The 26,233-nt window shown below is 50.0% G+C and overlaps 1 protein-coding gene across 2 annotated transcripts in view; it reads left to right on the top strand.

The window, feature by feature from the left end:
- Positions 1-9,844: 9,844 nt before the first annotated feature.
- PTGIS (prostaglandin I2 synthase) overlaps positions 9,845-26,233 on the top strand; it is a 43,523-nt gene continuing 27,134 nt past the window's right edge. Inside the window, exons 1-4 of one of the 2 annotated variants that reach the window (XM_027087041.1) lie at positions 9,845-10,129; positions 17,690-17,813; positions 19,606-19,784; positions 22,505-22,648. In XM_027087041.1, coding sequence (XP_026942842.1) covers positions 10,056-10,129; positions 17,690-17,813; positions 19,606-19,784; positions 22,505-22,648 — 521 coding nt within the window. In that variant the 5' untranslated portion in view covers positions 9,845-10,055. Of the gene's footprint in view, positions 10,130-12,379; positions 17,814-19,605; positions 19,785-22,504; positions 22,649-26,233 lie in introns of those variants that run through there. The other variant, XM_027087040.1, reaches the window with a different exon arrangement.

Consider the following 26,233-nt stretch of genomic DNA (forward strand, 5'->3'; position numbering starts at 1 on the left):
CCTAGAGCCCGTGCTCGGCAACAAGAGAAGCCACAACGATAAGTCCACACACCGCAACGAAGAGTAGCCCCCACTAGCCGCAACTAGAGAAAGCCCGTGAGCAGCGACAAAGACCCAACGCTGCCAAAAGTAACTAAATTAAAAATAAATAAATAAATAAAAAACTTTACAAAATTACCATGTACCTTTTCAGTTCAAGTAGTTTTTTGTATCCTTCCATAGTGAATTCAGGTTTTCTTCATGTAGGTCTTACACATCTTTTGTTTAATTTTATTGCCAGATATGTAATCTTAATTTTGTTATTTTAAGTGGAAACTTCTTTCAATATATCTTCCAACTGATGATTGCTTGAATATAGGAAAGCTACTGATTTATGCATGCTAAATTTGTATCTTGATACCTTACTGAATTATCTTGGGTTTCCTACACACAGAATCATTTCATATGTGTAACACTGGCAATTTTACTTTCACTTATTCAGTTTTTGTATCTCTTTTTCTCTTTTGCCATCCAATTGTACTGACTAGTACTTCCAATACTATCTTTTTTTAAATACATTTTTAAAAAATTTTATGTATACTTTTGGCTGTGTTGGGTGTTCATTGCTGTGTGAAGGCTGTCTCTAGTGGTGAGCAGGGGCTGCTCTTCGTTGCGGAGCACAGGCTCTAGGCGCGTGGGCTTCAGTAGTTGCAGTGTGTGGGCTCAGTAGTTGCGGTGCACAGGCTTACTTGCTCTGTGGCATGTGGGATCTTCCTGGACCAGGGATTGAACCTGTGTCCCCTGCATTGGCAGGCGGATTCTTAACCACTGAGCCACCAGGGAAGTCCCCCAGTACTATCTTAAATGTCCAGCTCTGTGTTAAACTGGAAACTTTGGTCTCCATCCTTTAGTGGAAATGCCCCTAGGGTTTTTTCAATAAGCATGATGTACTCCACAATATATTTTACCACGTTAAAGAGGTAAATATCTATTTCTATTTTACTGAGTATTCATGATTCTTATTGAATACATGTGCGTGAGTTTTTATCAAGAATGCATGTTGGACTTTCTCAAATGTCTTTTTAGCCCTAAACAGAATCATATGACCTTTCTCCTCATAAATTACATTAATAGATTTTCTAACATTGAAATAGCTTTGCTTTCCTGGAATAAAACCCACTTGGTCATGATGTATTATTCTTTCTATTGTGCTTACGGTTGTGTTTACTAACATTTTATTTAGACTTTTTGCATTGATACTTACAAGCGAAGTTTGTTACTTTCTTTGTACAATTCTTGTCAGGCTTCAGTATCAACATAATACTTGCTTCATAAAAATAATTGTAACGTTTTCTTTCTTTGCCTTGCTCTCAAACAACTTAACTACCTTAGAATGATCTAGTCTTTAAAAGTTTCATAGGATTTGCCTACAAAACTAGGTAAGATAGGTTTTTTAAAAAAAATTAATTATTTTTGTCTGCGTTGGGTCTTCGTTGCTGTGTGGGCTTTCTCTAGTTGCGGCGGGTGGGGGCTACTCTTCGTTGCAGTGCTCGGGCTTCTCATTGCGGTGGTTTCTCTTTGTTGTGGAGCACGGGCTCTAGGCGTGCAGGCTTCAGTAGTTGTGGCACGTGAGCTCAGTAGTTGTGGCTCGCGGGCTCTAGTGCGCAGGCTCACTAGTTGTGGCGCACGGGCTTAGTTGCTCCACGGCGTGTGGGATCTCCCCGGGGATCAAACCCGGGCCCCCTGCATTGGGAGCACGGTGCCTTATCCACTGCGCCACCAGGGAAGTCCCTACACTTATTTTAAAAAACTTGTCATTGGAAGGGCTTGATTTTCCTGTGTCAGCTATTTGCTGATTGTTCTTGTGGGTGCTGGGAAGAAAGAGGGTATTTTCTTAGACTTCGTAACTAAAAGGTTCTCTCCTCTCTGCCAAAAAGACAGACTGTTCCCTGCAAATATGTCTTCTCTCTCATTCTTTGTTACACCATCTCTGTTTCTCAAAATCAAACCAGATCCCAGAGGGCTTCTGCTACTCACCCCAGTTCCTACGTTCACTTTTATAAATAAGGAATGCAGCTTTTCACCTCAGGGCAAGACTCATCCCCAGAAAGTACATTTCTGCTGATGTTTTCTGAGATTTGCCGCCACTGAACCCACTCACCACCTCCTGTATGACTTCTGCCCTATTTCAAAGCTGCTTTTGGAAAATTTCACACATACTCTGAAGTCTATGGATTATAACTCTCTCCTGGTTTTGCTAGAAATGGAGTTTGTGGGCTTTTTGAGTTTTTTTTTTTTTTCATTCTCTTTGATGCCTTGGTATAATTTCTAGAAGGAGGAGGGGAAAATATTAACTTCTGCAGCCATTTTCCTACCCCCATTCTCTTATTGGGTCCTTTCAGTTCCTCTGACACACAAGCAGAGCAGTTTTGAGTATTGTCCCCATTTCTGCACAAGACAACAGAGGTTCTGAGGCTCTCGCAGTGCTGTAGGTAGCAGGAGGGCCAGCACTTGAGGTCTGTCTGTGTATCGGATCAACGTGGGTCTTTTTTCTCCTTATCTTCTGGGTCAGGCTGGCGCTCAGGCAGGACAGCAGGGAGTTGAGGAGATTGAGGTCTGGCTGCCTCATTTGTTCCAATCCAAAGGGCCAAGTCAGCTGGTTGGAAGCCATGGGGCCACCTACACCCCTGTCCTGGGGATATCAAAGGAGGGGGGGCTTGCCACAGCTGCTCTGCTCCAGCACCGTCCGCTCAGACAGATAGACAGGACCCCTCCGGAACATTACCTCCAGCCTGAGATGAGGCCCACATGGAGTTAGCCTGGGAGAGTGGAACAGAAGCCTGCCCAGCTCAGCCCTGCTTGCGTCTGGGTAGCTGCCCCACCCCCACCCCCACCCCCACCCCTCCATCCCCCACCCCCACCCCTCCATCCCCCCACCCCCACCCCCCACCCCCACCCCGCCTCTGGGCTTTTTGCCGACCACATTCCTTACATAATCCTGGCTCTCCCTGGGGAAGGATGCTGGAGGATGGCTTTATTACAGCTGAAATCCTTGTTTCTTAGAGACCCTCAAGTCTCCTAAACCACAGATATGCCCCCATCATTTAGACAATTCAGCCCCAAGTCCTGGATGTCAGAAAAGAGGTCATTTCCTCTATCCCTCTGCCTCTAATCCAGACGTGGTTTTTCTACTCCTGTTTGAAAATGACCAAAATGGGGGAGGTTTGCCTTCTTTGCTTCCTCCTCTAAAATTCTTGACAGAGAGGCTAGCACAATGCTGGGAAATAAGTGTTCAGCAAGTGTGTGCTGAAAGAATTTCACTTCTTTTTTTTTTTTTTTTTTGTGGTACGCGGGCCTCTCACTGTTGTGGCCTCTCCCGTTGCGGAGCACAGGCTCCGGACGCGCAGGCTCAGCAGCCATGGCTCACGGGTCCAGCCGCTCCGCGGCATGTGGGATCCTCCCGGACCGGGCGGGGCACGAACCCGCGTCCCCTGCGTCAGCAGGCAGACTCTCAACCACTCCGCCACCAGGGAAGCCCAAGAATTTCACTTCTTTAATAAAATCCCTTTTATTAAGTGCCTACAGTACGCACTAGACCCATGATCTTCTCGAGTCCTTCCAACCACCATGGGAGGGAGGCCCTGTCATTTTCCCCTTGTACAGATGTGAAAACCAAGTCCCAAAGCATGGAAAGTAGCCTATTCTGTATCTAACTGGTACAAAGAACTTCTAACCAAATTGACTCCAAATGTTGAGAGATAAAGCCTAGATCAGTCAGCTTTTGCTGCCTAACAAAAGCCTCAAAACCTCCATGACTTTTAATAGCAAATTCTCATTTTTCTCACTCACGGGTCTGCAGGTCCGCTGGGGAGTCTTGCTTCAGGCTGCGGGCCGAGCTCAGCCTTGCTCCATGAGTAGTGGCCAATGGCAGAAACCAGGAATGTCACATGGAGATACAGGATTCCTCTCGTATCCTTACTCAGCATGGGTATTCTCTGGCCATAGTGGGAGGCTCTACAGATGTACAGCAAAGGGTATGATTGTCTAATTCCAACACAGGGCAAGTGTCAGAATTATAAACCATGTTCTTTTTTTTTTTTAACATCTTTATTGGAGTATAATTGTTTTACAATGCTGTGTTAGTTTCTGCTGTATAACAAAGTGAATCAACTATACATATACATATATTCCCATATCCCCTCCCTCTTGTGTCTCCTTCCCACCCTCCCTATCCCACCCCTCTAGTGGTCACAAAGCACAGAGCTGATCTCCATGTATAGAGACCATGTTCTCATCTACCACAGCATGGTCCTGGGGTAGTTAATTAAACGTGTGACTTGGTGATGACTCTCCTCAGGGCCCAAGATGGCTGCCACAGCACTGAACCTATCTCCAGCCCACTCACACGCTACAGAAGTGTGTTGGTAGTGTGACCAGCCTTCGTGGTGGTCCAGGACTGAGGGATTTCCTGCGACATGGGACTTTCAGGACTAAAACCAGGAAAGTCTGGGCAGGTTAGAATGAGGTGTTCACCCTGTGTGTGTAGCAGACTGTTTCTGAATATGTGGGCGCAACTGGAGGTGACGTGTGAGCATGTGTATGTGTGTTGCTATTCCATAGCCCAACATAGGAAACAAATAAACACTCAGTATTACCCAGCTCCCGCTGTGACTGTCATTTGGCCGCTCCTAGTTCCACAGGGAATTTCACTTGGCTGATTTTCTACACAGGCCCCCAACCTGCCCTCATGTCAGCCTGGCCTTCACTGCCTCTGGTTTCCCCCTGAAACTCCACAATTCTTCCTTAATTCTACAGAGTGATTTAGTTCAACCTCCCAACTCCAGATCTGTTTTGCGTACCCCAAAATGGCTAAGCCACTGGCCTCTGGCACAACTAAACTCCAGGGCCAAAGTCAGGTGGCAGATGTGTGTTATTGGCCCATTCAGTGTTTTAAAATAATGGCTTCTCTTGAATCAGAAGACCTGGCCACACTGGGCTATATTTCTGCATGGCCACAGTTGGCTGAACTGAGTAGAGGCAGCTTCCTTTTGGATGGGGTGGTGCTCTCCAGTTTTCCACTGTCCCCACTCCTCCCTATTGCCTCCCTGATATGACAGGCTCGCTTCATTCACTTACCTTACTTGCTTGGAGACTTGAGTTTGCCACCCTCTCTTTGGCAGCACAAAAGCAATAGCAGCTTTGCACCTTTGGTCTCTCCTTCCCCTCCACTCTCAACCTGGCCCAGCTTCTGAAAGTGGAAGAATTTCTTCTTGCACTGATATGGTTCATGCCTATAGAAGCATATATAGTCAGCTTTTTTGTTGTTGTTTTTTTGGTTGTTGTTTTAGGTGGCAGATGTACTTCTTCACTTCAGCAGCTGTGAAAAGGTACCTCTCAAGTCTTCTGTGTGGAGCCTGGTTGACAGATGGATCATGGATTCATCCTCATAGTTGAGTGGAGGCCATGCTTCCCAGGGGCTTCTCCAAGTTAATCACAGAGGGAGGAAGGGATCCCAAGGCAGGCCCATTTCCTGGAGACACAGGGCTCCTCTAGAGGCTCAAGGACTTCCTGTCAGCCTTACTGATCATTTTTAGAACTGCCCTGTGGTCTACAGCTAATCAATCTTCCTCCCTTCTTGCCCTCCCTCCTTTCTTCCTTCCTTCCCTTTCTTCCAGCCTCCTCTGGCTTCCCCCTCACTTTCCTCCCTGGCCTTTTCCCCAGTAAATTTCTTGTATGTCTCGTCTCATCTTGGCTGTCTCAGAGGACCTGAACTAACACACCTTCCCATAACAGATTTGGATAAACCAAAAGGAAGAGAAAGAGAAGGCTTCCAGGCAGGTAAACAGCATGAGTAAAGCTATGGGGGTGGGAAAGCCCCCGGTGTGTTCACACCACAGGGAAAATAGCCTGTCCTCAGAGGGCATCAAACTCCCAGGCTCCAGTCTATGAAAGGAAGTGTTGTGTGACTTGGGTAAGTTACTGAGCCTCTCTGGGCCTTGGTTTCACCATCTGCACATTGGGAATAATAATAGTACCCATTTTATAAGGCCTTTGTAGAGATTCAGTGAGTAAATATGAGAAAGTGTTTTGAATGGCCCAAATTACCAACTGAAGTTAGAGCTGTAATTACAGAAGCATCTACAGCTGCCGATCTCTGATGGGGCTGGTTTTCAGCTTCGAAGAAGGCAACACATGTTTTCCTTTCCTGACACATTTGGTTTGTGGCCTTTAGGACGCAGACATGAACCAGACCTGGTTCTTGGAAGAGAGGAAGCAGGGGCATGGGGTTGGAAGGGCTGTCCTTTCCCAGGCGAAGCCCCCCATTTTCTGAAGGAGTTGGGGCTTGACATTATCCTTATGACCTTACAGCAGCCAGATAAGAGAGTGGAGGTCAGGCGGGCCCAGAGACTTGCCCAGATGTCTTGGCTCTAGTGGACAGCGGACATCTGGACATACCGAGACTCCTACAGGGGAAAGTCCGATGCTTGTCACTGGGTGGCAGCCCCTGGTAGAGCTGGATGGAAGGAGGGGTTTCCTGAGGTCCACCTGACACGTGGGCTTCACTTCTCAGATGAAGGCTTAAATGCTGGGTTTGAAATCCCACTGGGTGCCTCCCTGCCATCACCACCACCAGCAACACGTCCACTGCACAGATAAGGTAGTTGAGGCTCAGAGAGGTGAAGTGACTTGCTTAGGTTTCATACAGCAAGCGAGTGGGCAATGTTGGGATTTGAACCTGGCTCTCAAGCCCTTCACCATGGCCTGAGGGTCACTCTTGGGGTGTCTTCCCTCCTCTTCATTCTTGAGGACATACCAGCCCTGTCCTCTGCAGGGCCCTGTTAGTCCTCACGGGTCAGGGGAATTTGGAATATCTGCTACTTTTCAGAGCCTGCCTGTTCCTGCAAGATGCCATAACCAGAAAGTTGAATGCCCTATTAGCCCAATAAGCATAGAAAGACTGAGCTGTAAAAGAAAAAACAAAAAGCAAAACTAAGGAGATGAAGTGACATTTTTGAATGCTCCTCATGGGCAAGGCGCTTTGGATGCATGATTACGTCACGTTGTCCTTGGCACAGCCATAACTGGAAGTCATCTTAGTTAGGAAAATTTTTGGCAGCAAGTATGAGAAAATCTGACTCACAGTGTCTTCAGCAACAAAGGCATTTGATTATCTCATTAAACAATAAGTCTGGGGGTAAGTGGTTCCAGGAATGGTTCTCCTGCAGCTCTGGTTTGGGGTTCTGCCATTTTCCTGGCCTTCCCTCATAATATCCCCACCATCACATCCTTACACAATGGCCCCCAAAGAAAAGGAGGAGAATAGGGAGGGGAAAAATTCCCAGGAGCCCCCAACAAATGTCCAGATGGTGCTCACGTGGCCACCACTGGACCAATCCCTAGCAAAGAGGGATGTCCCTGGCTGGCTCAGACCAACACTGGTTCATTCTGTGGGAAGGGGGTGGGGCCATCTTCCTAGACACCTGCTTGATTTGTGAACAAAATCAGATTCTGATAGCAAGGGAGAAGCCAGGGGCCCCAAAACCTTCTTCCCTCTTTGTTGTGTGAGCAGCTGGCCTCCTTCCCTGGGGGGTGGGTGGGATTTTGCCCGTGGGCTGAGGGGGGAAGAGGGACATTTTATTTGGGGGGGACTTGGACTGAGGTGATGCTAGTTTGCACTCAAGCCAGGGGTGTGGGATTGGAGAGCTAACATTTATTGAGCACCTACTGTGTGCCAGGCCCCATGCTGGGTGCAACTGTCCTGTGAGGAAGGAACTGTTCTCCCCATTTCTCAGATAAGAAAACTGAGACCAAGCCTTGATCACACATATGGTGAGAGGCTGGATTGGAATTAAGTGCTAATGGCAGTTGACCCCCACTAAAGGTCACTGTGCGTCCGGCACTCTGACAAGTGCATCACCTGGATTAGGTCATTTACTCTTCACTTCGTCCCCATTTCACCGATGAGGCGCCTAGGCTCAGGGAGGTGGAGCAGACTGCCTGAGGTCCCATGGTTTAGTATTGGCCAAGCCGGACTGTGAGCCCCGCTGCCAGAAGGCTGCCCCGTGGGGCTCCCCAAATTTGGAGAAAATCCTCCAGGCCTGTTCTGTGGCCTTTTTGGGATTGTCAGCTTTGCTGGTGGGCAAGCTGGACAAATAAACAAGAGATTCAAGAAACTCCTTTTGCTTCTTGCTCTTCTCAGTCTGCTGAGGCCACATGAGGGTCATCCAACTGCCTTGACAGCCGACATTAAATAGACAAATAAATGAAGCTCTAATATGATAGCAGGAAATGTTAAGTACTGTCAAGGAAAAAAAAAAAAAACAAACCCCAAAACAGTTCAAGGCAATAGACAGGGCTGATGTGACTGCCTTAGACCAGGCAGTCAGGGAGGGCTTCTTTGAGCAGTTGACAACTGAGCAGAGACAGAGGGATGAGGGATGTGATGATAAAAGCCAGCTGTGCAAGTATATGAGCGAAGAGTGTTCCAATCAGAGGGGATAGCAAGTGCAAAGGCCCTGAGGTGGGAGGGAGTTTGGAACACTTGGGGCAGGGTGAGAGATGAGTGTGGCTGGAGCAGAGTGGGTGAGGCGGAGAGTGGGAGGACATGAGGGCAGGGAGGTAGAGGTGGGAGGGGGCAGATCAAGTCCTTACAGGACCTTGTAAGGACTTGGGCTGTGCTCTGAGTGAGGTGGAGCCATGGAGGGTTCTGAGCAGGATTCAGTAGAGGATCTGACTTAGGTTCTAGCAGGATTCTTCTGACAACTGCGGGGAGAATGGACTGCAGAGAGATGAGGGCAGAAGCCAGGAGACCAGGGAGGAGTAACAGCTCAGCCTGGGGGCTATTGGTAAGATGAAATGAAACCTGTCTCAATTCACCCAGCAGTGAGCAACAGCCCAAGGATTAGAATCAGACATTCTGGGTCCCAGCTCCACACTCTGCTCACTGCCTCACAAAACTCACATGTGCCCTGCACTCCTAGTTTGCACTTCCCTCTACTGACAAGCTCTCATCAATTCTTCACAGCAACCCCCTAAGGTAAAGTACAACTCTAACCTCTGTCCCCAGATAAGGAAGCGGGTTAAGAGAGGGTAAGTTCCCTGGCCAAGGTTTCCCAGGTGTAAGTGGGGTGGGGTGTGTGTAGGGAGTGGAGAGGGTGGAGTGAGGTCCAGATGCTTCCAGCTGGGAGCCCAGGTTCTCGCCAGTGCCCAGGGGTGGTCTCTTGCAGAGCCACTGGCACCAGAGGCCAGCAGCCTAAGCACCAGGTAATGTGACAATGTCCACCATATTCTGAGCCCCTGCTGTGCTGCAGGTACACGTGGGTGAGGTACACTTATCGTCCCTTACAGCAGTTGCAGATGAGGGACTCAGAGCGGCGTGCTCTGAGCTCCTGTGCCCCCTCCACTGTAGTTATTGAAGGTAAAATAGGGGGCGGTACAACCCCACTCCGCCCAGACCAACAGAACAGAAAACTAATGGTCTCTAGCCCATCCGGGGTGGGGTGGGGATGGGATGGGTGAGGGGCGGGGGGCGGCTAGAGTGGTGGAGACTGTTTAGGTGGAATGTGGAGGAAAGGCCCTTCCAGTCCCCTCCCACCCCCAATCCCTCCTCTGCCACCGCTTGACCTCTCATCCTCACACTTTCTCTATCCCCATCACCCCTCCGTCCCCCCATATTCCCTTCCTTCCTCTTCCCCAAATCCCCCATTCCTCCCCCACACCCCCGCGTAACCCCTCCCTCCCTGCACATCCCTTCCCTTTCCCCTACACCATCCCTCCCGTCCCCCGCACCCACATTTTCCACGCACATCCCTCCCACCCTTTCCTGGGCCAGGGGTCGGAGCCCGTCCCGTAGAAGCTGAGCCGAACGGAGTCTCCAAGAGCCACCCCACCCACCCTTCAAGACCTGGGAGGGATCGCAGGCCCTGCCCCCGCCCGTAGGCGGGTGGGCGGGGGGAGAGGGAGGGGCGTGGGGGCGGGGTCGGCTCTGGGACTGGGTCCCCGTGGCCCCCGTGGCCCCCAAGCCAGGCCGGCCGCCTCCGGCGTTCCGCAGCCGCAGCCTGGTCGCCGGGCCTGCCATGTCCTGGGCCGTGGTCTTCGGGCTTCTGGCCGCGCTGCTACTGCTGCTGCTGCTGACCCGCCGGCGCACGCGGTGAGTGCCCCCCGCCCGGCCTACGCCCGGCTCCCCCCACCCCGGTCCGCCAGCGGCGCCCCCGGCCAGACAAAGGGTCGTCTCCGCTCAGGCCCGCGCCCCGGCTGCAACGAGGGGGTCGCCGAGCCAGCGGCAGGCCCACGTCGGAGCCCCCACTCCAGTCCCCCGGGCAGGAGGGGATCCTCTTCCCACCGTCCCCTACACCCCCCGGGCGAGCCTGGAGGTGGGAGTCCAAGTGTCCGGCCGAAGGGGCTTCCGCGCCCCTCCCCCGCCCCGGCGAGGGGGCCAGGCCCAGAGGGCTTAAAGAGGGCTCAGAGTTGGGGAGACGCGCGCGGGAAGGTGCAGGGACAGGAGTCCCAGAGGGCTGCTCACCCACCGCACACACTCTCTCGGCCGGGGCGCGAGAAGCCCGGGCCTGGCCCAGATAGCGGTGCCTGGGACCTGCAAGGGGGTTGCAGGTGAGAACCGAGAGTCACGGGTGCAGAGTGGGTGCGTGGACATGCTCGGTGTGACCCCCGGTGGAAGAAGCCCCCTCCCGCTCTTCAGCCTCTGTCTGGATCGTGCACCAACTCGGTGTCACCCCCCAGGCTTGCTCTCACCCCCATTACACAGACGGCAGAGTTGAGGCTGGGGAAGGCAGAGGCCCTGAGCGATGCCCTCTTACCGGCCCTGGAACCACCTTCCACAGGATTCCCCGATCCGGATGCAGGGGCTGAGTAGGCTCGGTATTTCCCTTTGCCAGAGAAACTCAGGCCCACAAAGGGGTCTCCCTTCTGCTGAGGTCTACTCGGGCAGAGTAGAACTAGAACCAAACGCCTCAGCTTCCTAGTCCCCAAGGTTCTCCTGCTCCATTGAGAATCTGCGATTTAGGAGAAAAGTAAAACTCACCTATCTCAAATCAAGGAGATGGCAGTATAGATCTTTTTCTTTTTATAAAATATTTTAAAAATTAATTAGAATTGCACAAGGAATACATTTGACTTAAGCACTTATCCCATTATAAATAAGACTGACGCCCTTCTAACCACTCTTCCAACAATTCAGGACCTCTACTGTTGATTAATTTGAGAGGAACCTCCCAGATCTTTTAAAAAGATTTTTTATTTTAGACTGGTTTTATATTTACAGAAAAGTTGTACAAAGAGTTCCCAAATACCCCTCACAGTTTCTGCTATTGTTAACCTCTTACATTATCATGGTACAGTCATTAAAACTAAAAAAACCAACACTGGTCTGTTACGATTAACCAAACTCCAGACTTTATTTGAATTTCATCAGTTTTTCCGTTAACGTCTTCTTTCTGTGCTAGGATCTCATCCAGGGTACTGCCTTTGGTTGTCATATCTCCTCAGCCTCCCAGCTGTTTTAAAAAGTATTCTTATATGCATAGACATTAGCTCGTAGATAACACAGGGCGGTGGAAGTGTGGTGTGTGTGTGTTTAAATCAGAGTGTCTGAAAATTCCAGAAGTTTTCTGGAAACCTTTTATTTTTAAACAATGTGTTAGTTGAATTTCCACACAGTGAGTTCACGATATTTTTCTTCAACCTCTGGACACCTTTCCAGGTGAAACTTAACACCATACATTCAATCATTTGCCTGGAAAAATGAAAACGAAAAAGGCTACAGATAAGTTTCCTTATAGAGAAATAAATTATTTTTCCTAAGTTGTCAGGCTTTTTGGAAACTCTGTACAGAGTTGTTTTCAGACTGTACCTTTGCTGTTTTCACTCCAGATTTTCGTTTTGACATCCGTCCATGTTGCTATGTGGAGATCTAATTCATTCTTTCGATTTTTTGTGTAGTATTCCATAGTATTAATAGGTGCAGGTTTCTTTTTTCCCTTTTATTCCTGTCCCTATTGAGGGACTCAAGTTGTTTCCAGTGTTTTTGCTCTTTCAGACAATGTGCTGGGCTCATCCTGTGGGGCCTCCTAGTCTGTGCTTTTCTCTGGGGCAGATGAGGGCAGCCACAGAATACATGGATTCTGGGAGGCTGGGTACCTGGGTGCTTAGCATATGGAAACTCCCAGCCTCCAGGAATAAGAACAAGTTGAGTAACTGCTCTCTGCCTCAGTTTCCCAATCTTTATGCTGTTTTTCTTTTTGGCCACACCATACGGCATGCAGGATCTTAGTTCCCCAACCAGGGATCAAACCTGCGCCCCCTGCAGTGGAAGCGCAGTCTTAACCACTGGACCGCCAGAGAAGTCCAGTTTCCCAGTCTTTAAAATGGGAATGATGATGGAATTGCCTGGCAGTCTAGTGTTTAGGATTCCGTGGTTCCACTGCAGGGGGCACAGGTTCGATCCCTGGTCAGGGAACTAAGATCCCACAGGCCGCATGGCACTGCCAAAAAAAACCCAACAAAACAAAACAAAACAGGGAATGATGACGATAATAGTAGGTGAGAGTGGAATTGCTGGATTAGAAGGAATGCCAAACATTATTTTAGCTAATTCTTGCTATCAATCCAGAGAGCTAATTTGTCTTTGAGGGTGAGTTGTTGATTTTTATACCTGTGGACAGCTTAGCAGTTTCACCAGGTGGGGTACTGGGGAGAAGTGTGGGTATGGGAGTCACTGACAGTTGTGCGGGTGGTAGTGTGGACCCTGGGGAGGCAGAGTTGCGTGGACCCTTGGGAGACCCCACAGGGGCCGGAATTTAGGCCCCCGATCTCATTTTCTCCTAACTTGGAGATGGGGGCACTCTTGTTACCCCCATTTTACAGAGGAGGAAGGGAAGGCAGCGATCAGCCGTGTGGGCAGCAGCTGGGGATGAGAGGGTCACGCCCTGCATCCCTGCCTCAGAACAGTGAGAGTGTCCTTGAGGAAGGCTAGAGACCGCAGACCCCAAAATAGAGCCTCCTTCGCCCCCGCTGGCCTCTGGCTGAGCCACCCTGGAATGTGACCTGGGCCTCGGTTGGATTCAGGGCCCGGGGGCTGAAGGAGCCTCTGGCACATCAGGAATCAGACGCCTGGGCTCCCGGCTTCCTGCCTTTGTCCGCAGCTCCTTGGAACTTTTCAGGGGACAGATGAGTGCTGCCAGAAATAACACCAGGCTCGCTGGGGAGCTCCGGTGGCAGGCAGAGTGAAAGGCAGGGGAAGGAAGCCCCACCCACACCCCAAAGAAGTCTTAGGGGAAGGTCTCAGGCCCTGCGCTTGGGAAGGTCGCTGGAACCTCTCTGTGTCTCAGTTTCCTCACCTGCAAAGTGGCTGTGCAGATGTCCACTTGGGGTGACTTGGGGCCAGGGTAGCATCAAGAGTGTGGGCTCTGCAGCCAGGCCTGCCTGGGTTAGAAACCCAGACCCTCCACGGTGGGCCCTCGGGCAAGTGGCTCAGCCCCTTCTGTGCCTCAGTTTCATCTGCTGTAAAATGGGCTTGATAGAAATACAATGCTTCCTTCCTCAAAGGATAACACAGTCAGGGCTCATCAAGTATCAGCCATTATTCCCAAGCAAGGAAACCTTTGCACCTGGCATATAGCCATTGCTCAAGAAATGGCACCCGGCAGTCATATTGGTCCTGCTTCTCAGACCCACCCCAGCTGCTCCCCGGTTGCCAGGTGCCAAGCACTGTTCTATAGCCCCCTTCATCTTCATCACAGCCCAGTGTAGTCTGTAGTGTCGTCACTCCTCTTTTACAGGTGAGGAAACAGGCGTGGGGAAGCAAAGTCACACGGCCGGCAAGGAGCACGGCTGGGATTTGAAGCCAGGAAGTGTGGTGCTAAGGTCAGGCTCATAACAACCATCCTGCCCTCCTGCCTCTTGTGCAGAAAGCGCCGCTGCCGTGTCCTGTCTCTGGGCTCAGACCTGGACTGGAAGAGGGCAGGTGCACGCTGGGCTCCTCCAGCCCTGTGCTATGCCAGCCTTTAAACGGAGCCTTCAGGAGAAGCTGGCTCACAGAGAGGCGAGGGGAAAGGAAGGGTCCTGGCACGTCCCCAGCACCCCCTTGGAATCCCCGAGCTGCCCCTTTGCGAGTCTCCTCAATCATGGGCTCAGAGGCAGGGTGGGCGTGGGGCGAGAGGAGGAAGTGGGTGGGGGGAGGCATTTCCTAATGCCCTCAACCCTCGCCTCTGGTTCTGCTTCCATATTGCCCAAATTCTGGCCCTCAAATCTAGCCAGTCTCTCTGTCCACCACCTGTTCCCCGCTTTGGGTTATGTTGGGGGACAGTCAGACTGAGGAGGCAGGAGGCCATGGTGGAAGAACGTAGACAGGGAGGGGAAGAAGGATGAAGGGAAGGTGGTCCCCCCTGGACTTTTGGGGATGGCACAAAAACCCCCAACCTGGAAGTGGATGAGTTGGATGCTAGGCCTGGCTCCTGGAGGATCACAGCCTCCACTCCCACCGTAATTGCTTTAGTCTCCTGACACATCTCCCTCCCGCCTCTCGCTCTTGCAACCTTTATTTATTTTTTTGGCCGCACTGCGCAGCCTGCGGCATCTTAGTTCCCCGACCAAGGATTGAACCTGTGCCTCCTGCAGTGGAAGCGTGGAGTCCTAACCACTGGACCACCAAGGAATTCCCTCTTGCAACCTTTTAAAAGCACAATCACATCACTTCCTAAATCCTACTTCCTAAATCACATCACTTCCTAAATCACATCACTTCCTAAATCCTACCCTCCAGAGGGTTCCCACCACACTTGTAATAAAAGCCAGACTCTGTCCTCGGCCACTGGCCTTCTTGGTCCCCAGGTCATTTCCAGTCTTTCACCCCCACATCCTCCACTCCCACCACAGTGGCTCCTGCTGTCTTGAGAACATCACCAAGTGCACTCTTGCCCCAGGGCCTTTGCACTTGCTGTTCCCTCTGCCTGTAAGGTTCTTCTCCCCGCTCTTCCTTCCAGTCTCTGCTCACATGGCACCTCCTTGGACAGGCCCTCCCTGACCACCTTCTCTAAACTAGCGCCTCCCCACTATCTCGTATCACCCTTCTTTCTTTTTTCTTTAATGAGATGTATTTCCCATACTATAAAACTCACCCTTTTAAAATATACAATTCAGTGGTTTTTAGTATAGCCACAGGGCTGTGCACCCATCACCACTGTCTAACTCTGGAATATATTCATCACTCCAAAAAGAAACCTGGTACCCGTGAGCGGTCACTCTCCATTCCACCCTCCCCTCAGACTCTGGAAACCATGAATCTACTTCCTGTCCCCATTGATTTGCCTTCTCTGGACATTCATAGAAATAGAATCATACTCTATATGGCCTTTTGTGTCTGGCTTCTTTTACTCAGCATGATGGTTTTGAGGTGCTTCCAAGTTGTAGCGTGAATCAGTACTTCACTCCTTTTCATGACTGAATAATGTTCCACCATATGAATACACCACATTGTGTTTATACATTCATCTGTCGGTGGACATTTGGGTTGGTTCCACTTTGGGGCTATTATGATTAATGATACTATGAACAATAGTGTATAAGTTTATGTATGAACTTATGTTTTCAATTCTTTGGGGTATATTGCTGTCATATAGTCACTCTTTTAATCTTTCAAGAAACTGCGAGACTAGTTTCCAGAGCAGCTGCACCATTATACGTTCCCACCAGAAATACATGAGGATTCCCATTTCTCCACAGTCTTCCCAGCACTTATTTCCTCTTCTTTTTTTTTTTTTTTAAACACTATGGCCATCTTAGTGGATTTGAAATGGTACTGCTTGTCGTTTTGATTTTCATTTCCCCAATGACTAATGATGTTGAGAATCTTTTCATGTGCTCACTGGCCATTTGTATATCTTCCTTGGAGAGCTGTCCATTCAGATTCTTTTGTGCATTGTTAAATTGGGTTATTTGTTTTTTCATTGTCACGTTTTATCTCCTTTATTTTCTTCATCACACTTCTCGCTCTCTGAAATGATATTGCTTCTTTGTTTTTGTCTGTCTCCGCTTATTAGTGTGTAAGCCCTGTGGGGTCAGGGCTCTCCACCTCATCTTCCCTGTTCACTCCTGTATCTCCAGCACCCAGGACGATGCCTGCTTCATAGTTAATATTTGGTGAAGGTGTGAATGGAGCCGCGCCCTCAGAGGGTGGTTGGGGAGGATGAGATGAGACATTCATATATCAAATGCTTGGCCAAGGGCAGGGCCCAGTGCAAGTGCAATGTCAGTTTGAGTATATTAGTTATCTCTTGCTGTGTAACAAATTACCATATAGTTGGGAGCTTAAAACAACACCCATTTATTAGCTCACACTTCAGTAGATCAGAAGCCCAGTACAGTGTGTCTGTGTTCTCTGTCCCGAGTCTTACAAGGCAGAAATTAAGGTGTTGGCCAGGCTGCCTTCCTATCAGGAACCTCCAGGGAAGAGTCTGGCTGAATTCAGCTCCTTGCGGTTGTGGGACTGAGGTCCCCATTTCCTTGCTTGCTGTCAGCCAAGGTCCACTCATAGCCCCTAGAGGCCCCATGCATTCCTTGCCATGTGGCCCCTTCCATCTTCAAAGCCAGCAGCAAAGAATCTCCCTTACGCCAAATCTCAGTCTCTTTTGCCAGGAAGATCCCTGCCCCTTGTAAGCCCTGTCCTCACCTGATTAGGTCAGGTCCACTAAGAAGAAGCATCCTTTCTCAAAGTCAACTGTACCATCTCCCTCACTCAGTTGTAGGTCATTGTCGTCATATTAGAATTCCATCCACCGTAGTGAGGTGTAGATATGTTATTATATCCTCAGAGGAGTCCCTCTGCTCTCACAGATGAGATTTTGACCTTGAATGTCACACACAACCTTCCTACCCCCTGGCTGAGCTACCTGTACCCCTGGGGCATCCCCGCAGGCCATGGGCATGGCGTCTGGCCTCCTGAGAGACCTCAGATTCTGAGCTGGAGAGGGGCAGTCGGGGGTCAGCGACAGGGCAGTTCTTCTACCACTTCCTGCTATCCAGCCATGCCCTCCAGCCTTACCCTTTCCCGGTGGGCATGAGAGGAAGTGTGAGATGACCAGGACCCTGGTCCATGCTGGCTCATACAGAGAACTCTGTATCCTAATACCACTGGGTTCTGGAAGGTTCTCCTACCTGCAGAGAGGTGACCACCTTAACTGGACCCCCCAGTATGTACGAACATCAACTGGTACCCCAGCTTCTGCTCTCAGCCCCCTGTGGTCTATTCCCTACTCAGCAGCCAAAAGCCACTTGTAAAAACCAAAGCCAAATCCTGTCCCTCCTCTGCTTCGAACTCCGATGGCTCCCCCCTCACTCAGAGCAAAAGCTGAAGTCCTCAGAGCTGCCTGCAAGGCCCTGCATGGTCTGGCCCCTGTTACTGCTCCGGCCTCACCTTCTACTGTACACGTCTTGTTCCCACATCCAGCCACCCTGGCCTCCTCACTGTTCTTTGCACACACCAGGCATGATCCAGCTTAGGGGCCTCTGCACTTGTTCCCTCCGCTTGGAAGCTCTTCTTTTAGATATCCATGTGGCTCCCTCCCTCACCGCCTTCAGGTCTTTGGTCAGATGTCTCCTCAGGGAAGCCTTCCTCTCCACTGAAAATCTCACGCCACGCCCCACACTCTATCTTCTTCCCTGCTTTATCAAATGGTGATAAGTGCTGTGGCTTCTGCAGGCGACCTGGCGAGCCCCCCCTGGACCTGGGCAGTATCCCCTGGTTGGGCTATGCTTTGGAGTTTGGAAAAGATGCCGCCAGCTTCCTCACTAGGATGAAGGAGAAGCATGGTGATATCTTTACTGTAAGTGCCTCTTTTGCCTCTTGGGAGGGAAGGGGATGAGCAGCTGGGCCTATTAAACCTGGTGTTTACTGATTTCTTCAATACCCGTCCATACACTAACCATCCAGTGGTCCAGCCAACTTTCTATATGCCTATCCAACTGTACATCCAACGTTTATCTAACATTCATCCCTTCATTATCCCTCTAGCATCCTCCCAACATGCAGCTATGCAGTCATTTAATATTATCCAATACTTGGTGTGTTCATCTAACCGACCTCTATCCATTCATTCAACTTCCATCTGTCCCACATCCACCCATCCATCTAACATCTGTCCTTCTGCCTATCTGCCCAGTATCTAAGCAGCCTTCTTCCGTCTTAATATCCATCCAATATTCATTCATATATTCCATTTCCATCAACCTCCATCTATCCACTCCTTCGTCCATCTTTCTAAATATCTATCCAAAATCTGTCTCTCCATCCACTTGTCCATCATCTGTTCCTCTACCTGTCTACCCAGTTTATCCAGCATTCTTCCACTCATGGACGTAGCATCCATCCAACTTTCAACCATATATTCAGTTTCCACCAACTTCCATTCTTCTGCTTATCTGTCCATGTTTCCATCCATCTGCCACCACCACCCAGCATTTGATTATCTATCCTTTCAATATCCAATGTCTGTCCACTCTATATACATCTATTTATATCTCTCTCCATCCACCACTTCAACATCCAAACAACCGTCACTCATCCACCCACCTTCCACGTCTCCTTCTAACTTGGAGGTTAGAAGTGGATCCAACATTCACCCTTCAATCTGTTTACCCAGTATCCACTTAGCATCCTGCCATCCATGTACCCAACATCCATTCATACATTTAGTTCACAAGCACCCTCTAGCTGCCCATCCATCCATCTTTCCATCCAACATACATTCAATGATCTATCCTTCCATTTATCCACCCATCTAACCATCCACCCAACAGCATTTTTCTTGGATATTGGCTTGTATTTTATAAGAGAGTTTGATTACCATGACTCACAGACCACATTTTGAAAACAAGGCTAAGGCAGTGGGTAGTTGGAGTTGTGTGACCCCCTCCACACACATTTGAGGGAAAATGCCCTCACCCTTGTTGACTGCAGGATTATAGCTCTCCAGTGCTGTCTCCTTCCTGTCTTGAGCAGCATGTTACATACAGAGCTCAGCCTCCCAAAGAAGGTTTTGCTTTCTCATCCACTAGCATTTATCCAACAACATCCATCCATCCTTCCTTCCTTTCTTCCATCCATTTATCCACTCATCCATCCATCCACCCACCCATACCTATAATATATCCATTTATCCACCGACATCCTCCCATCCATCCGTCTGTACATTCATCCATCCATCCCATCCATCCATCCATCCACCTACGATGCACACACATCCATCTGCTGCTTCTGTGGGCAGACTCTCTCCTGGCTGCTGGAGATATGACATTAACCAAGATAACCATGGAAGATGCTTAAAAGTGAGGTGGTTAAGAGCATAACCTTTGGTTCAGAAAAAGTGCTGAATTCCTTTCCCAGCTCTGCCACTTCTCAGGTGTGTGGTCTTGGGCACGTGATACGCCTTATCACATTTCAGCTATAAATGGGTGAATGATGGTCCCTGCCTCACAGGGTGGTTGTGAGAGGTAGATGAGGGGACATTGTCTGTTAAGTAGCTGGTGGGGCCACTGCCTGTCACAGGGTAAGTCGACCTCAGAGAACTGCTGTTGTTCATAGTCGTACTCCTCACTCCATCCCTGCCAACTTCCCAGGTGCTGGTGGGGGGCAGGTATGTCACTGTCCTCCTGGACCCACACTCCTATGACATGGTGGTGTGGGAGCCTCGCACCAGGCTGGACTTCCACGCCTACGCCGTCTTCCTCATGGAGAGGATTTTCGACGTGCAGCTTCCGCATTACAGCCCCAGTGATGAAAAGTCCAAGATGAAACCGTGAGTGGCTGCAGATGGTACCCATGGGTGGGCCAGGGTGGGTGATCGGCTTCTACCCGCGTAGTTCAAGTCCTGTGTGAGCTGAGCTTGCTTCCACAACAGGTGTCCAGTAAAGACATTTCGTTTTGTGAAAACAAACAAAAACAAAACAAGAAACAACCCTAGAGAATTGGGCTGAAGAAGAACTCTTTACTTCCCAAGAGGCAGCTATGATTTTTAGTAGAAGGAGACCAGGGTTGGGGTCAGCTAGACCTAGATTCAAATCCCAGCTTTCCCACTGCCTAGCTTTGTGACTTTGGGCAAACCACACCCCCGCACCGAGCCTCTGTTTCCACATCTGTCAAATAAAGGGAGGTGGTGGGGTGATTAATGTTTTTTGAGTCCATACTCTGTGCCAGGCATCATGCATGATCTCATGAGTCTTCACAGCAATGCTGGAGGGTAACTTACAGCCCCATTTTATAGATGAGGACACGGGGCTCAGAGAAGAGAAGTGACTTGCCCGAGGTCACACAGCTAGGAAGTGGTGCAGGTCCTGAAACATAAGTAATACTTACAAAAGGACCTGTGAGGGCATTTACCCTGTATTCATTCATACACTGGTCACCATCCTAGATGCAGGAGCACAGAATGACGCCAACCTCCCTCTGAAGACACCTGCCAAATGCCAGGTGTTTGATAGGCACGTGTTCATATCTGTGCAACAGCTTCAGAGGTAGGTATTTTTATCCATATTTTACAGATGAGGAAACAGAGGTTCAGAGAAGTGAAGTGACTTACCCAAGGTCTACTGCTAGTAAGCGTCAGAGCTGGGATTTGAACCCAGGTCTGCAGACTCCACAGCCCATTCTCCTCCCACCGAGATACTGAGGAAGTAAGACTCTGCATCCTCCCCTAAAGAGTGCACACGGTCTGATGGGCATCTTTTTTTTTTTTTTTTTTTTTTTTCTGAATAGACAGGGGCATGGGGAAAATATTTTCTTCAGTTTTACATTCTCACAACTTAGTACAACTATAATCAATTAGTAGGGACTAAATATATAGATTAACTGTGTGAATGGAGTCACAAAGCTAGAGCCCTCTTTCTTCACTAGTATTATAACGTTGGGAAACACTTAACTCATCTTTAGCGATCTCTCTCCAGGAAGACTCACCTCCTGGAGTCAGGAAAAGCATCTAGAAAGCCGGGTTTTGCAGGACTGCTAAAGCTGAGGAAAGGCCAGCCTCATGAGGTGAACATGGATGAGAGACAATGCTCAGTCTGACCTTGGCTTTGTGGGACAACTGCTAGGAGTATTCCTGAGCCTGAGTGTCCTGGGTCCTGCTATTCTAGGGATTCCATTAGCAACAAGAGTCCACAGTTCACTGCATCCTACCCCCCTACCCAGGGAGGATCCCAGTTTCCTCCAGTGTCTACCCTCGAGAGTTTCTGGGCATTTCTCAAAAGCTGGCATGAGGTCTTCTGGGCATGGCTGCCACATCTATTGGGGGCTCCTGTCTCTGTCAAGGACTAGTGCTTGGAGTGGAGTCAAGGGAACAGCTGGAGCAGGGTTGATCACTGTGTCAGCTCCCATGTATTAAGCACTTACAATGTGCCAAGCGCTATGTTAAGCCCTTCACACACATTATCTCACATGGGTCGTATCTATTGTTTTTCCAACAGTGAAACATCCCAAAGCTTTTATTACCTGGAAGTTCACGGAACCCCTCTGGAGACTTTCCCGTCTTGAATTATCCAAGAACCCAGGGGCTTATTCAGTCTAAAGGAGTCCATCCTATGTCCAAACAGCAGATGGCGACAGAGAGCCAGAGCACCTGATGGGCACACTAGCATTGGTCTTGTTGCTGCCACAAGGTGTCGCTGTTGAACACCGGCTCTGCACCACCCCATGGACGCTTCGCTCGATGCAGTGGGGTCCTTTATGGTTTAGATCCTTGTGCAGTGTAGAGGGGCCTTAAACTTAGATAGAAGATCCCATCTTTCCTGGCTTCTAATCATACATTCAGTCATGGCTCAATATTGACTGTACTGTGGGGGCTCAGTACAGAGGGGCTTCTGGCTTCAGCCACATGCTCTCCCAGAACTGGTCCTCTCCTCAGACTCCTAGGTACTCAACGACGAGACCAGATCGCCAGCCAGATTGCCTTATTCCTCATGGAGCATTCACTTGGAGTCATGTTTATTAGCAATCCTTGGTCCAGGACACTTTATCCAAACAGGTCTCCCTAACTTTGGATCTCAAGGAGAAAGGGCTGGTTTCTTAGTTCTCTCTCTTCTGCAAGTCTGTGGGTTCCTTATCCAAGCTCATGTGCCCCGAGAGGGGATGGCTATTATGTTTAAAAGTTCAGACTCTGGAGTTGGGCAGATCAGGGTTTCAGTCCCAGCTGTATCACTTACTGGCTGTGTGACCTTGGCAAATCACTTTCCTCTCCGTCCCTGAGTCTCTCCATCTGTAAAATGGGTATCATAATAGTAACTGTTATCCCTGGGGCTGTCAAAAGATGAAATGAGATCATTGTGCTTGGCAAAATTAATAATAACTATCGTCATTGTGGATGATGATAGAAATAATATTTTGTTTAAGCCAATCTTCCAAAAGCCCTCATTGCCACTGAGGCACTGGAGCCCTGGGACTCTGAGGTTTGGCCAAGGAGGTGCCTGTGTGCATATATATATATTTTTGGAAGCTACCCTCTCACACCTTGGTTCCTTGCCCCAGGACTCTCCTCCACAAAGAGCTCCAGGCGCTCACGGAAGCCATGTATACCAACCTCCACACTGTCCTGCTGGGTGACACCATGGAAGCAGGCAGTGGCTGGCATGAGATGGGACTCCTCGAATTCTCCTACAGCTTCCTGCTCAGGTGAGCCCAGCACTCTGGACCAGCCATTAATAGTGGCCAAGGGAACCAGGAGGACTTTGTGGTTGGGGAAGCAGTTCGGGATGCTCCAAAGCAAAGGCTGCAAGGCGACATTTTGTATCTGGGACTCTTGAGTGGTCGCCTGACTCAGCCTGTGAGCTGTAAAGGAGACACAGGCCAGAAAAGGGGCCTTGCTGGTCACCCAGATGCTTGGTGAGAGGGCCAGTGTGGCTGGAGCCTAATGAGCCAAGGAGGTTGGGCGGGGGGATGAGGTCAGAGAAACTGGCAGAAACCGGGTCTCACAGAGCCTCAAGGCCATGGAAGGCTTTGGAATTTATTCTAAGTGAGATGAGTGACATTGGGGGTTTAAGCAGGGGTATGACACCATTGGACTTAGAGTTGGTTTTTTTTTTTTTTTAAAAGGAATTCCTTTATTTTTATTTATTTATTTATTTATGGCTGTGTTGGGTCTTCATTTCTGTGCACGAGCTTTCTCTAGTTGCGGCAAGCGGGGGCCACTCTTCATCGCCGTGCGCGGGCCTCTCACTATCGCGGCCTCTCTTGTTGCGGAGCACAGGCTCCAGACGCGCAGGCTCAGTAGTTGTGGCCCACGGGCCTAGTTGCTCCGCGGCATGTGGGATCTTCCCAGACCAGGGCTCGAACCCGTGTCCCCTGCATTGGCAGGGAGATTCTCAACCACTGCGCCACCAGGGAAGCCCAGACTTAGAGTTTTAAAAGCTCTCTTTGGCTGCCAGACAGAGACTAGACCATGGTTCGGGTGGGTGGCAATGAAAGGGAGGCAGGGGGACCTGTTAGGAGGCTGTTTTAGTTGCCCAGGTGAGAAAGAATGGTGGCCTGGACCAGGCGATGGCAAGAATTTGGGTAGCTTTGGGGGATGGGGTCGGTGGGACCTGCTGGTGGATTTGACTGCGTGGTGGCAGGGATGGAGGAGCATGGCCACAGGCAGTGAGGGAAGGAGAGCCAGTAGTTTTTGATGGCATCCCTAATGACCAGCATCTCATACAAGCGAGACATTTCAACCACTCCAAAAAATTACAGCAACACAGTTTGAAGATAAAGGACAGGCATTTGCTGACACATATGGGCACACAGGAATATTTATGACGTGTGTGTGTTCTTGTAGGCTCAGTGTGCGCTAATACATTTAATCCTCACAACAACTCTGTGAAGCGGGTACTTTACAAACCCCATTTGACAGATGAGATAACTAAGGCCTGGAGATTCTAAGTCATTTGCCCAGAGTCCCATGGTTGGGGTCCTGGCAGGGCTGGCTGCAGAGCCTACACTCTCAAGCACGACCCTTGGTGTGTCGCCTTTTTCTCATTTCACCCTGGAGTGGTGCAGATACCATCAAGGGCTGTGATTGGTCTGGGTGATGCAGGTCTGGTCTACCCTGTCATATGGTGTGGAGACTGAGGTCCAGAGAGGGGCCGCTAAAACCATCCAGCAAGTTCACAGCAGGGCACTCCCAGGTCTCCTAGCTCCTGCCATCCCGTATCCTTGTGCGGGCAAAGAAGTCAGAGAAGCTGAGGCACTGGGGGAGGTGGGGGCCACGCGGTGGCAGCTGGGTCCGTTTAGGTTCATGGTAACAGCAGGCACAGTGCGGGAGGGCAGACGTAAATGGATCCCTGTGTCTTCAGGGCCTGAGCCCCGGGCTGCAGCTCCTGCCTCCTTGGGCCTTTTCATCGCCATCTGCAGCCCCTGAAATAGAAAGGCAGTGGGCAAGTTGGATGACAGTCACACGGGTACAGAGGTGTGTGTTCACGTAGCCCGAGACCGTGAGATTCCAACCTGTCCTGTGTGGGCCCCTGCCTCACTCAGTCACATCCAGAGTTCTAACTCTGATTCCACTGGTGTCATCTCACCAGCCTCCTTGCTGCCCCTGGAACAGGCCAGGCATGCTCCCAACTCACGGCCCTTGCAGTTTCTGTTCCCTTGCTCAAGAATGCTCTTCCCTATATGTCAGCATGGCTCCCGCCTCACTTCATTCAAGTCTCATCTCAAGGGTCACCTGCTCAGGGAGGTCTTTCCTGCCACCCCATTTAATATGATGGCCCCCTCATTACCCGGCCCATTCCAGCTTTTTCTTTATGGCTCCTAGCGCCACCTGTAGGTCATGTGTGTATTTATAGGCCGTGTAATTATTTATTGCCGGTCTTCAGCTGTGCCAGGTGTTATTTTGATGTGGAGGCGCCACAGGAAGGGCCTTCGTGTCCACAGTGTGAAACCTCGTGGTCTTCCTGGTTTTCTTGTCTTTTGGGGAGGGGTTATTTTTCATCGCCTATTTTTGGTAGATATTTTATCTAAGGAACTAGTTTTCTGCTTTAAGAAAAAAACCAGTGCAAGTAGGATGACAAATGGTGACAGGTGTTTAACTGCAGTGTCACAGAGACCGCAGGGCCTGGGGAGGACCGTCTGACCCTGCCAGCTTGTTTCCGTCTAAGAGGGGTGGCCGTGACTCCACTTCTGCCCAGGGCTGCCAGGCGGGACTGTAGGCTGCCAGTGGTCAGGCTTTCTCCTTTTTCAAAATGAGATGGAGGGGGAAATGCAGAGTTTGTATGAATTTCCCCAAATGTTTAAATATGCATTCGGTTGTTTTTAGGAAAACTCTATTAACCAAACAAAACACGTTTCTGAACTGAATCTAGATTGCGGGCTGCACCTTTACAACTTCTGCCATAAGGAGACTGAGGACATTCTTCTGAAGAAGAGGGATCCAGGGGCTTACACGTTTGGAGGAAAAGGAGGAGGGAATTCCTTCCGGGCTGATACAGAGGCATCAGTAGGGCCGACGGGTTAGACTCTATAGGTAGCTCGTTTCAGCTGTTCTGAAGGAAGGATTCCTCCTTTTAGTCCAGTGGGATGGGCAGGTCTTGAACTTGCCATCTCTGGGGGGCATGGAGGCCAAAACTGGATGAGGGGAAGGTGAGTGGGATGCAGGGAAAAGGTGGGACAGTAGCTTGGATAACTGAGCTCAGAATCATGGTGACCCCATATTTTCTTCCAATATCAGTGTTCTCAGGATTAAGTTCTCACTATCCATGCATCCATCCACCCATCCTCCCTCCCATCCTTCCATTCATCCATTGATAGAACATTTATTGAAGACCTACTACGTGTCTACACTGTGTGAATGAGGGACAAAGTGGGGACCAGACAGGCCTTTCTCAGCCCCATCCTCCCTCATTCCTGCTTCTTTCCTCTCCTTCTCCGGAAAATCCCTGTCCTGGGAGACCCAGGAGGGCCTGAGGGGGCTGCATCAGAGCTTCACGGTGTCTCTCTCAGAAGTCCTGGCCCCTCTCACCACGTGGAAAAAGTGAAAACCTGTGGTTTTCCTCCCAGGACTGAGGCCAGTGGGGCTGGACTCCTGGAGCATTAAAAAGTGGCTGGTGGGGCTTCCCTGGTAGCGCAGTGGTTGAGAGTCTGCCTGCCGATGCAGGGGACGCGGGTTCGTGCCCCGGTCCGGGAAGATCCCACATGCCGCAGAGCGGCTGGGCCCGTGAGCCATGGCCGCTGAGCCTGCGCGTCCAGAGCCTGTGCTCCGCAACGGGAGAGGCCACAGCAGTG

Source organism: Aethalodelphis obliquidens, unplaced genomic scaffold, assembly GCF_003676395.1.
Source record: "Aethalodelphis obliquidens isolate GAN/ISIS:26980383/991018 unplaced genomic scaffold, ASM367639v1 scaffold57, whole genome shotgun sequence".
Lineage (NCBI taxonomy): Eukaryota > Metazoa > Chordata > Mammalia > Artiodactyla > Delphinidae > Aethalodelphis > Aethalodelphis obliquidens.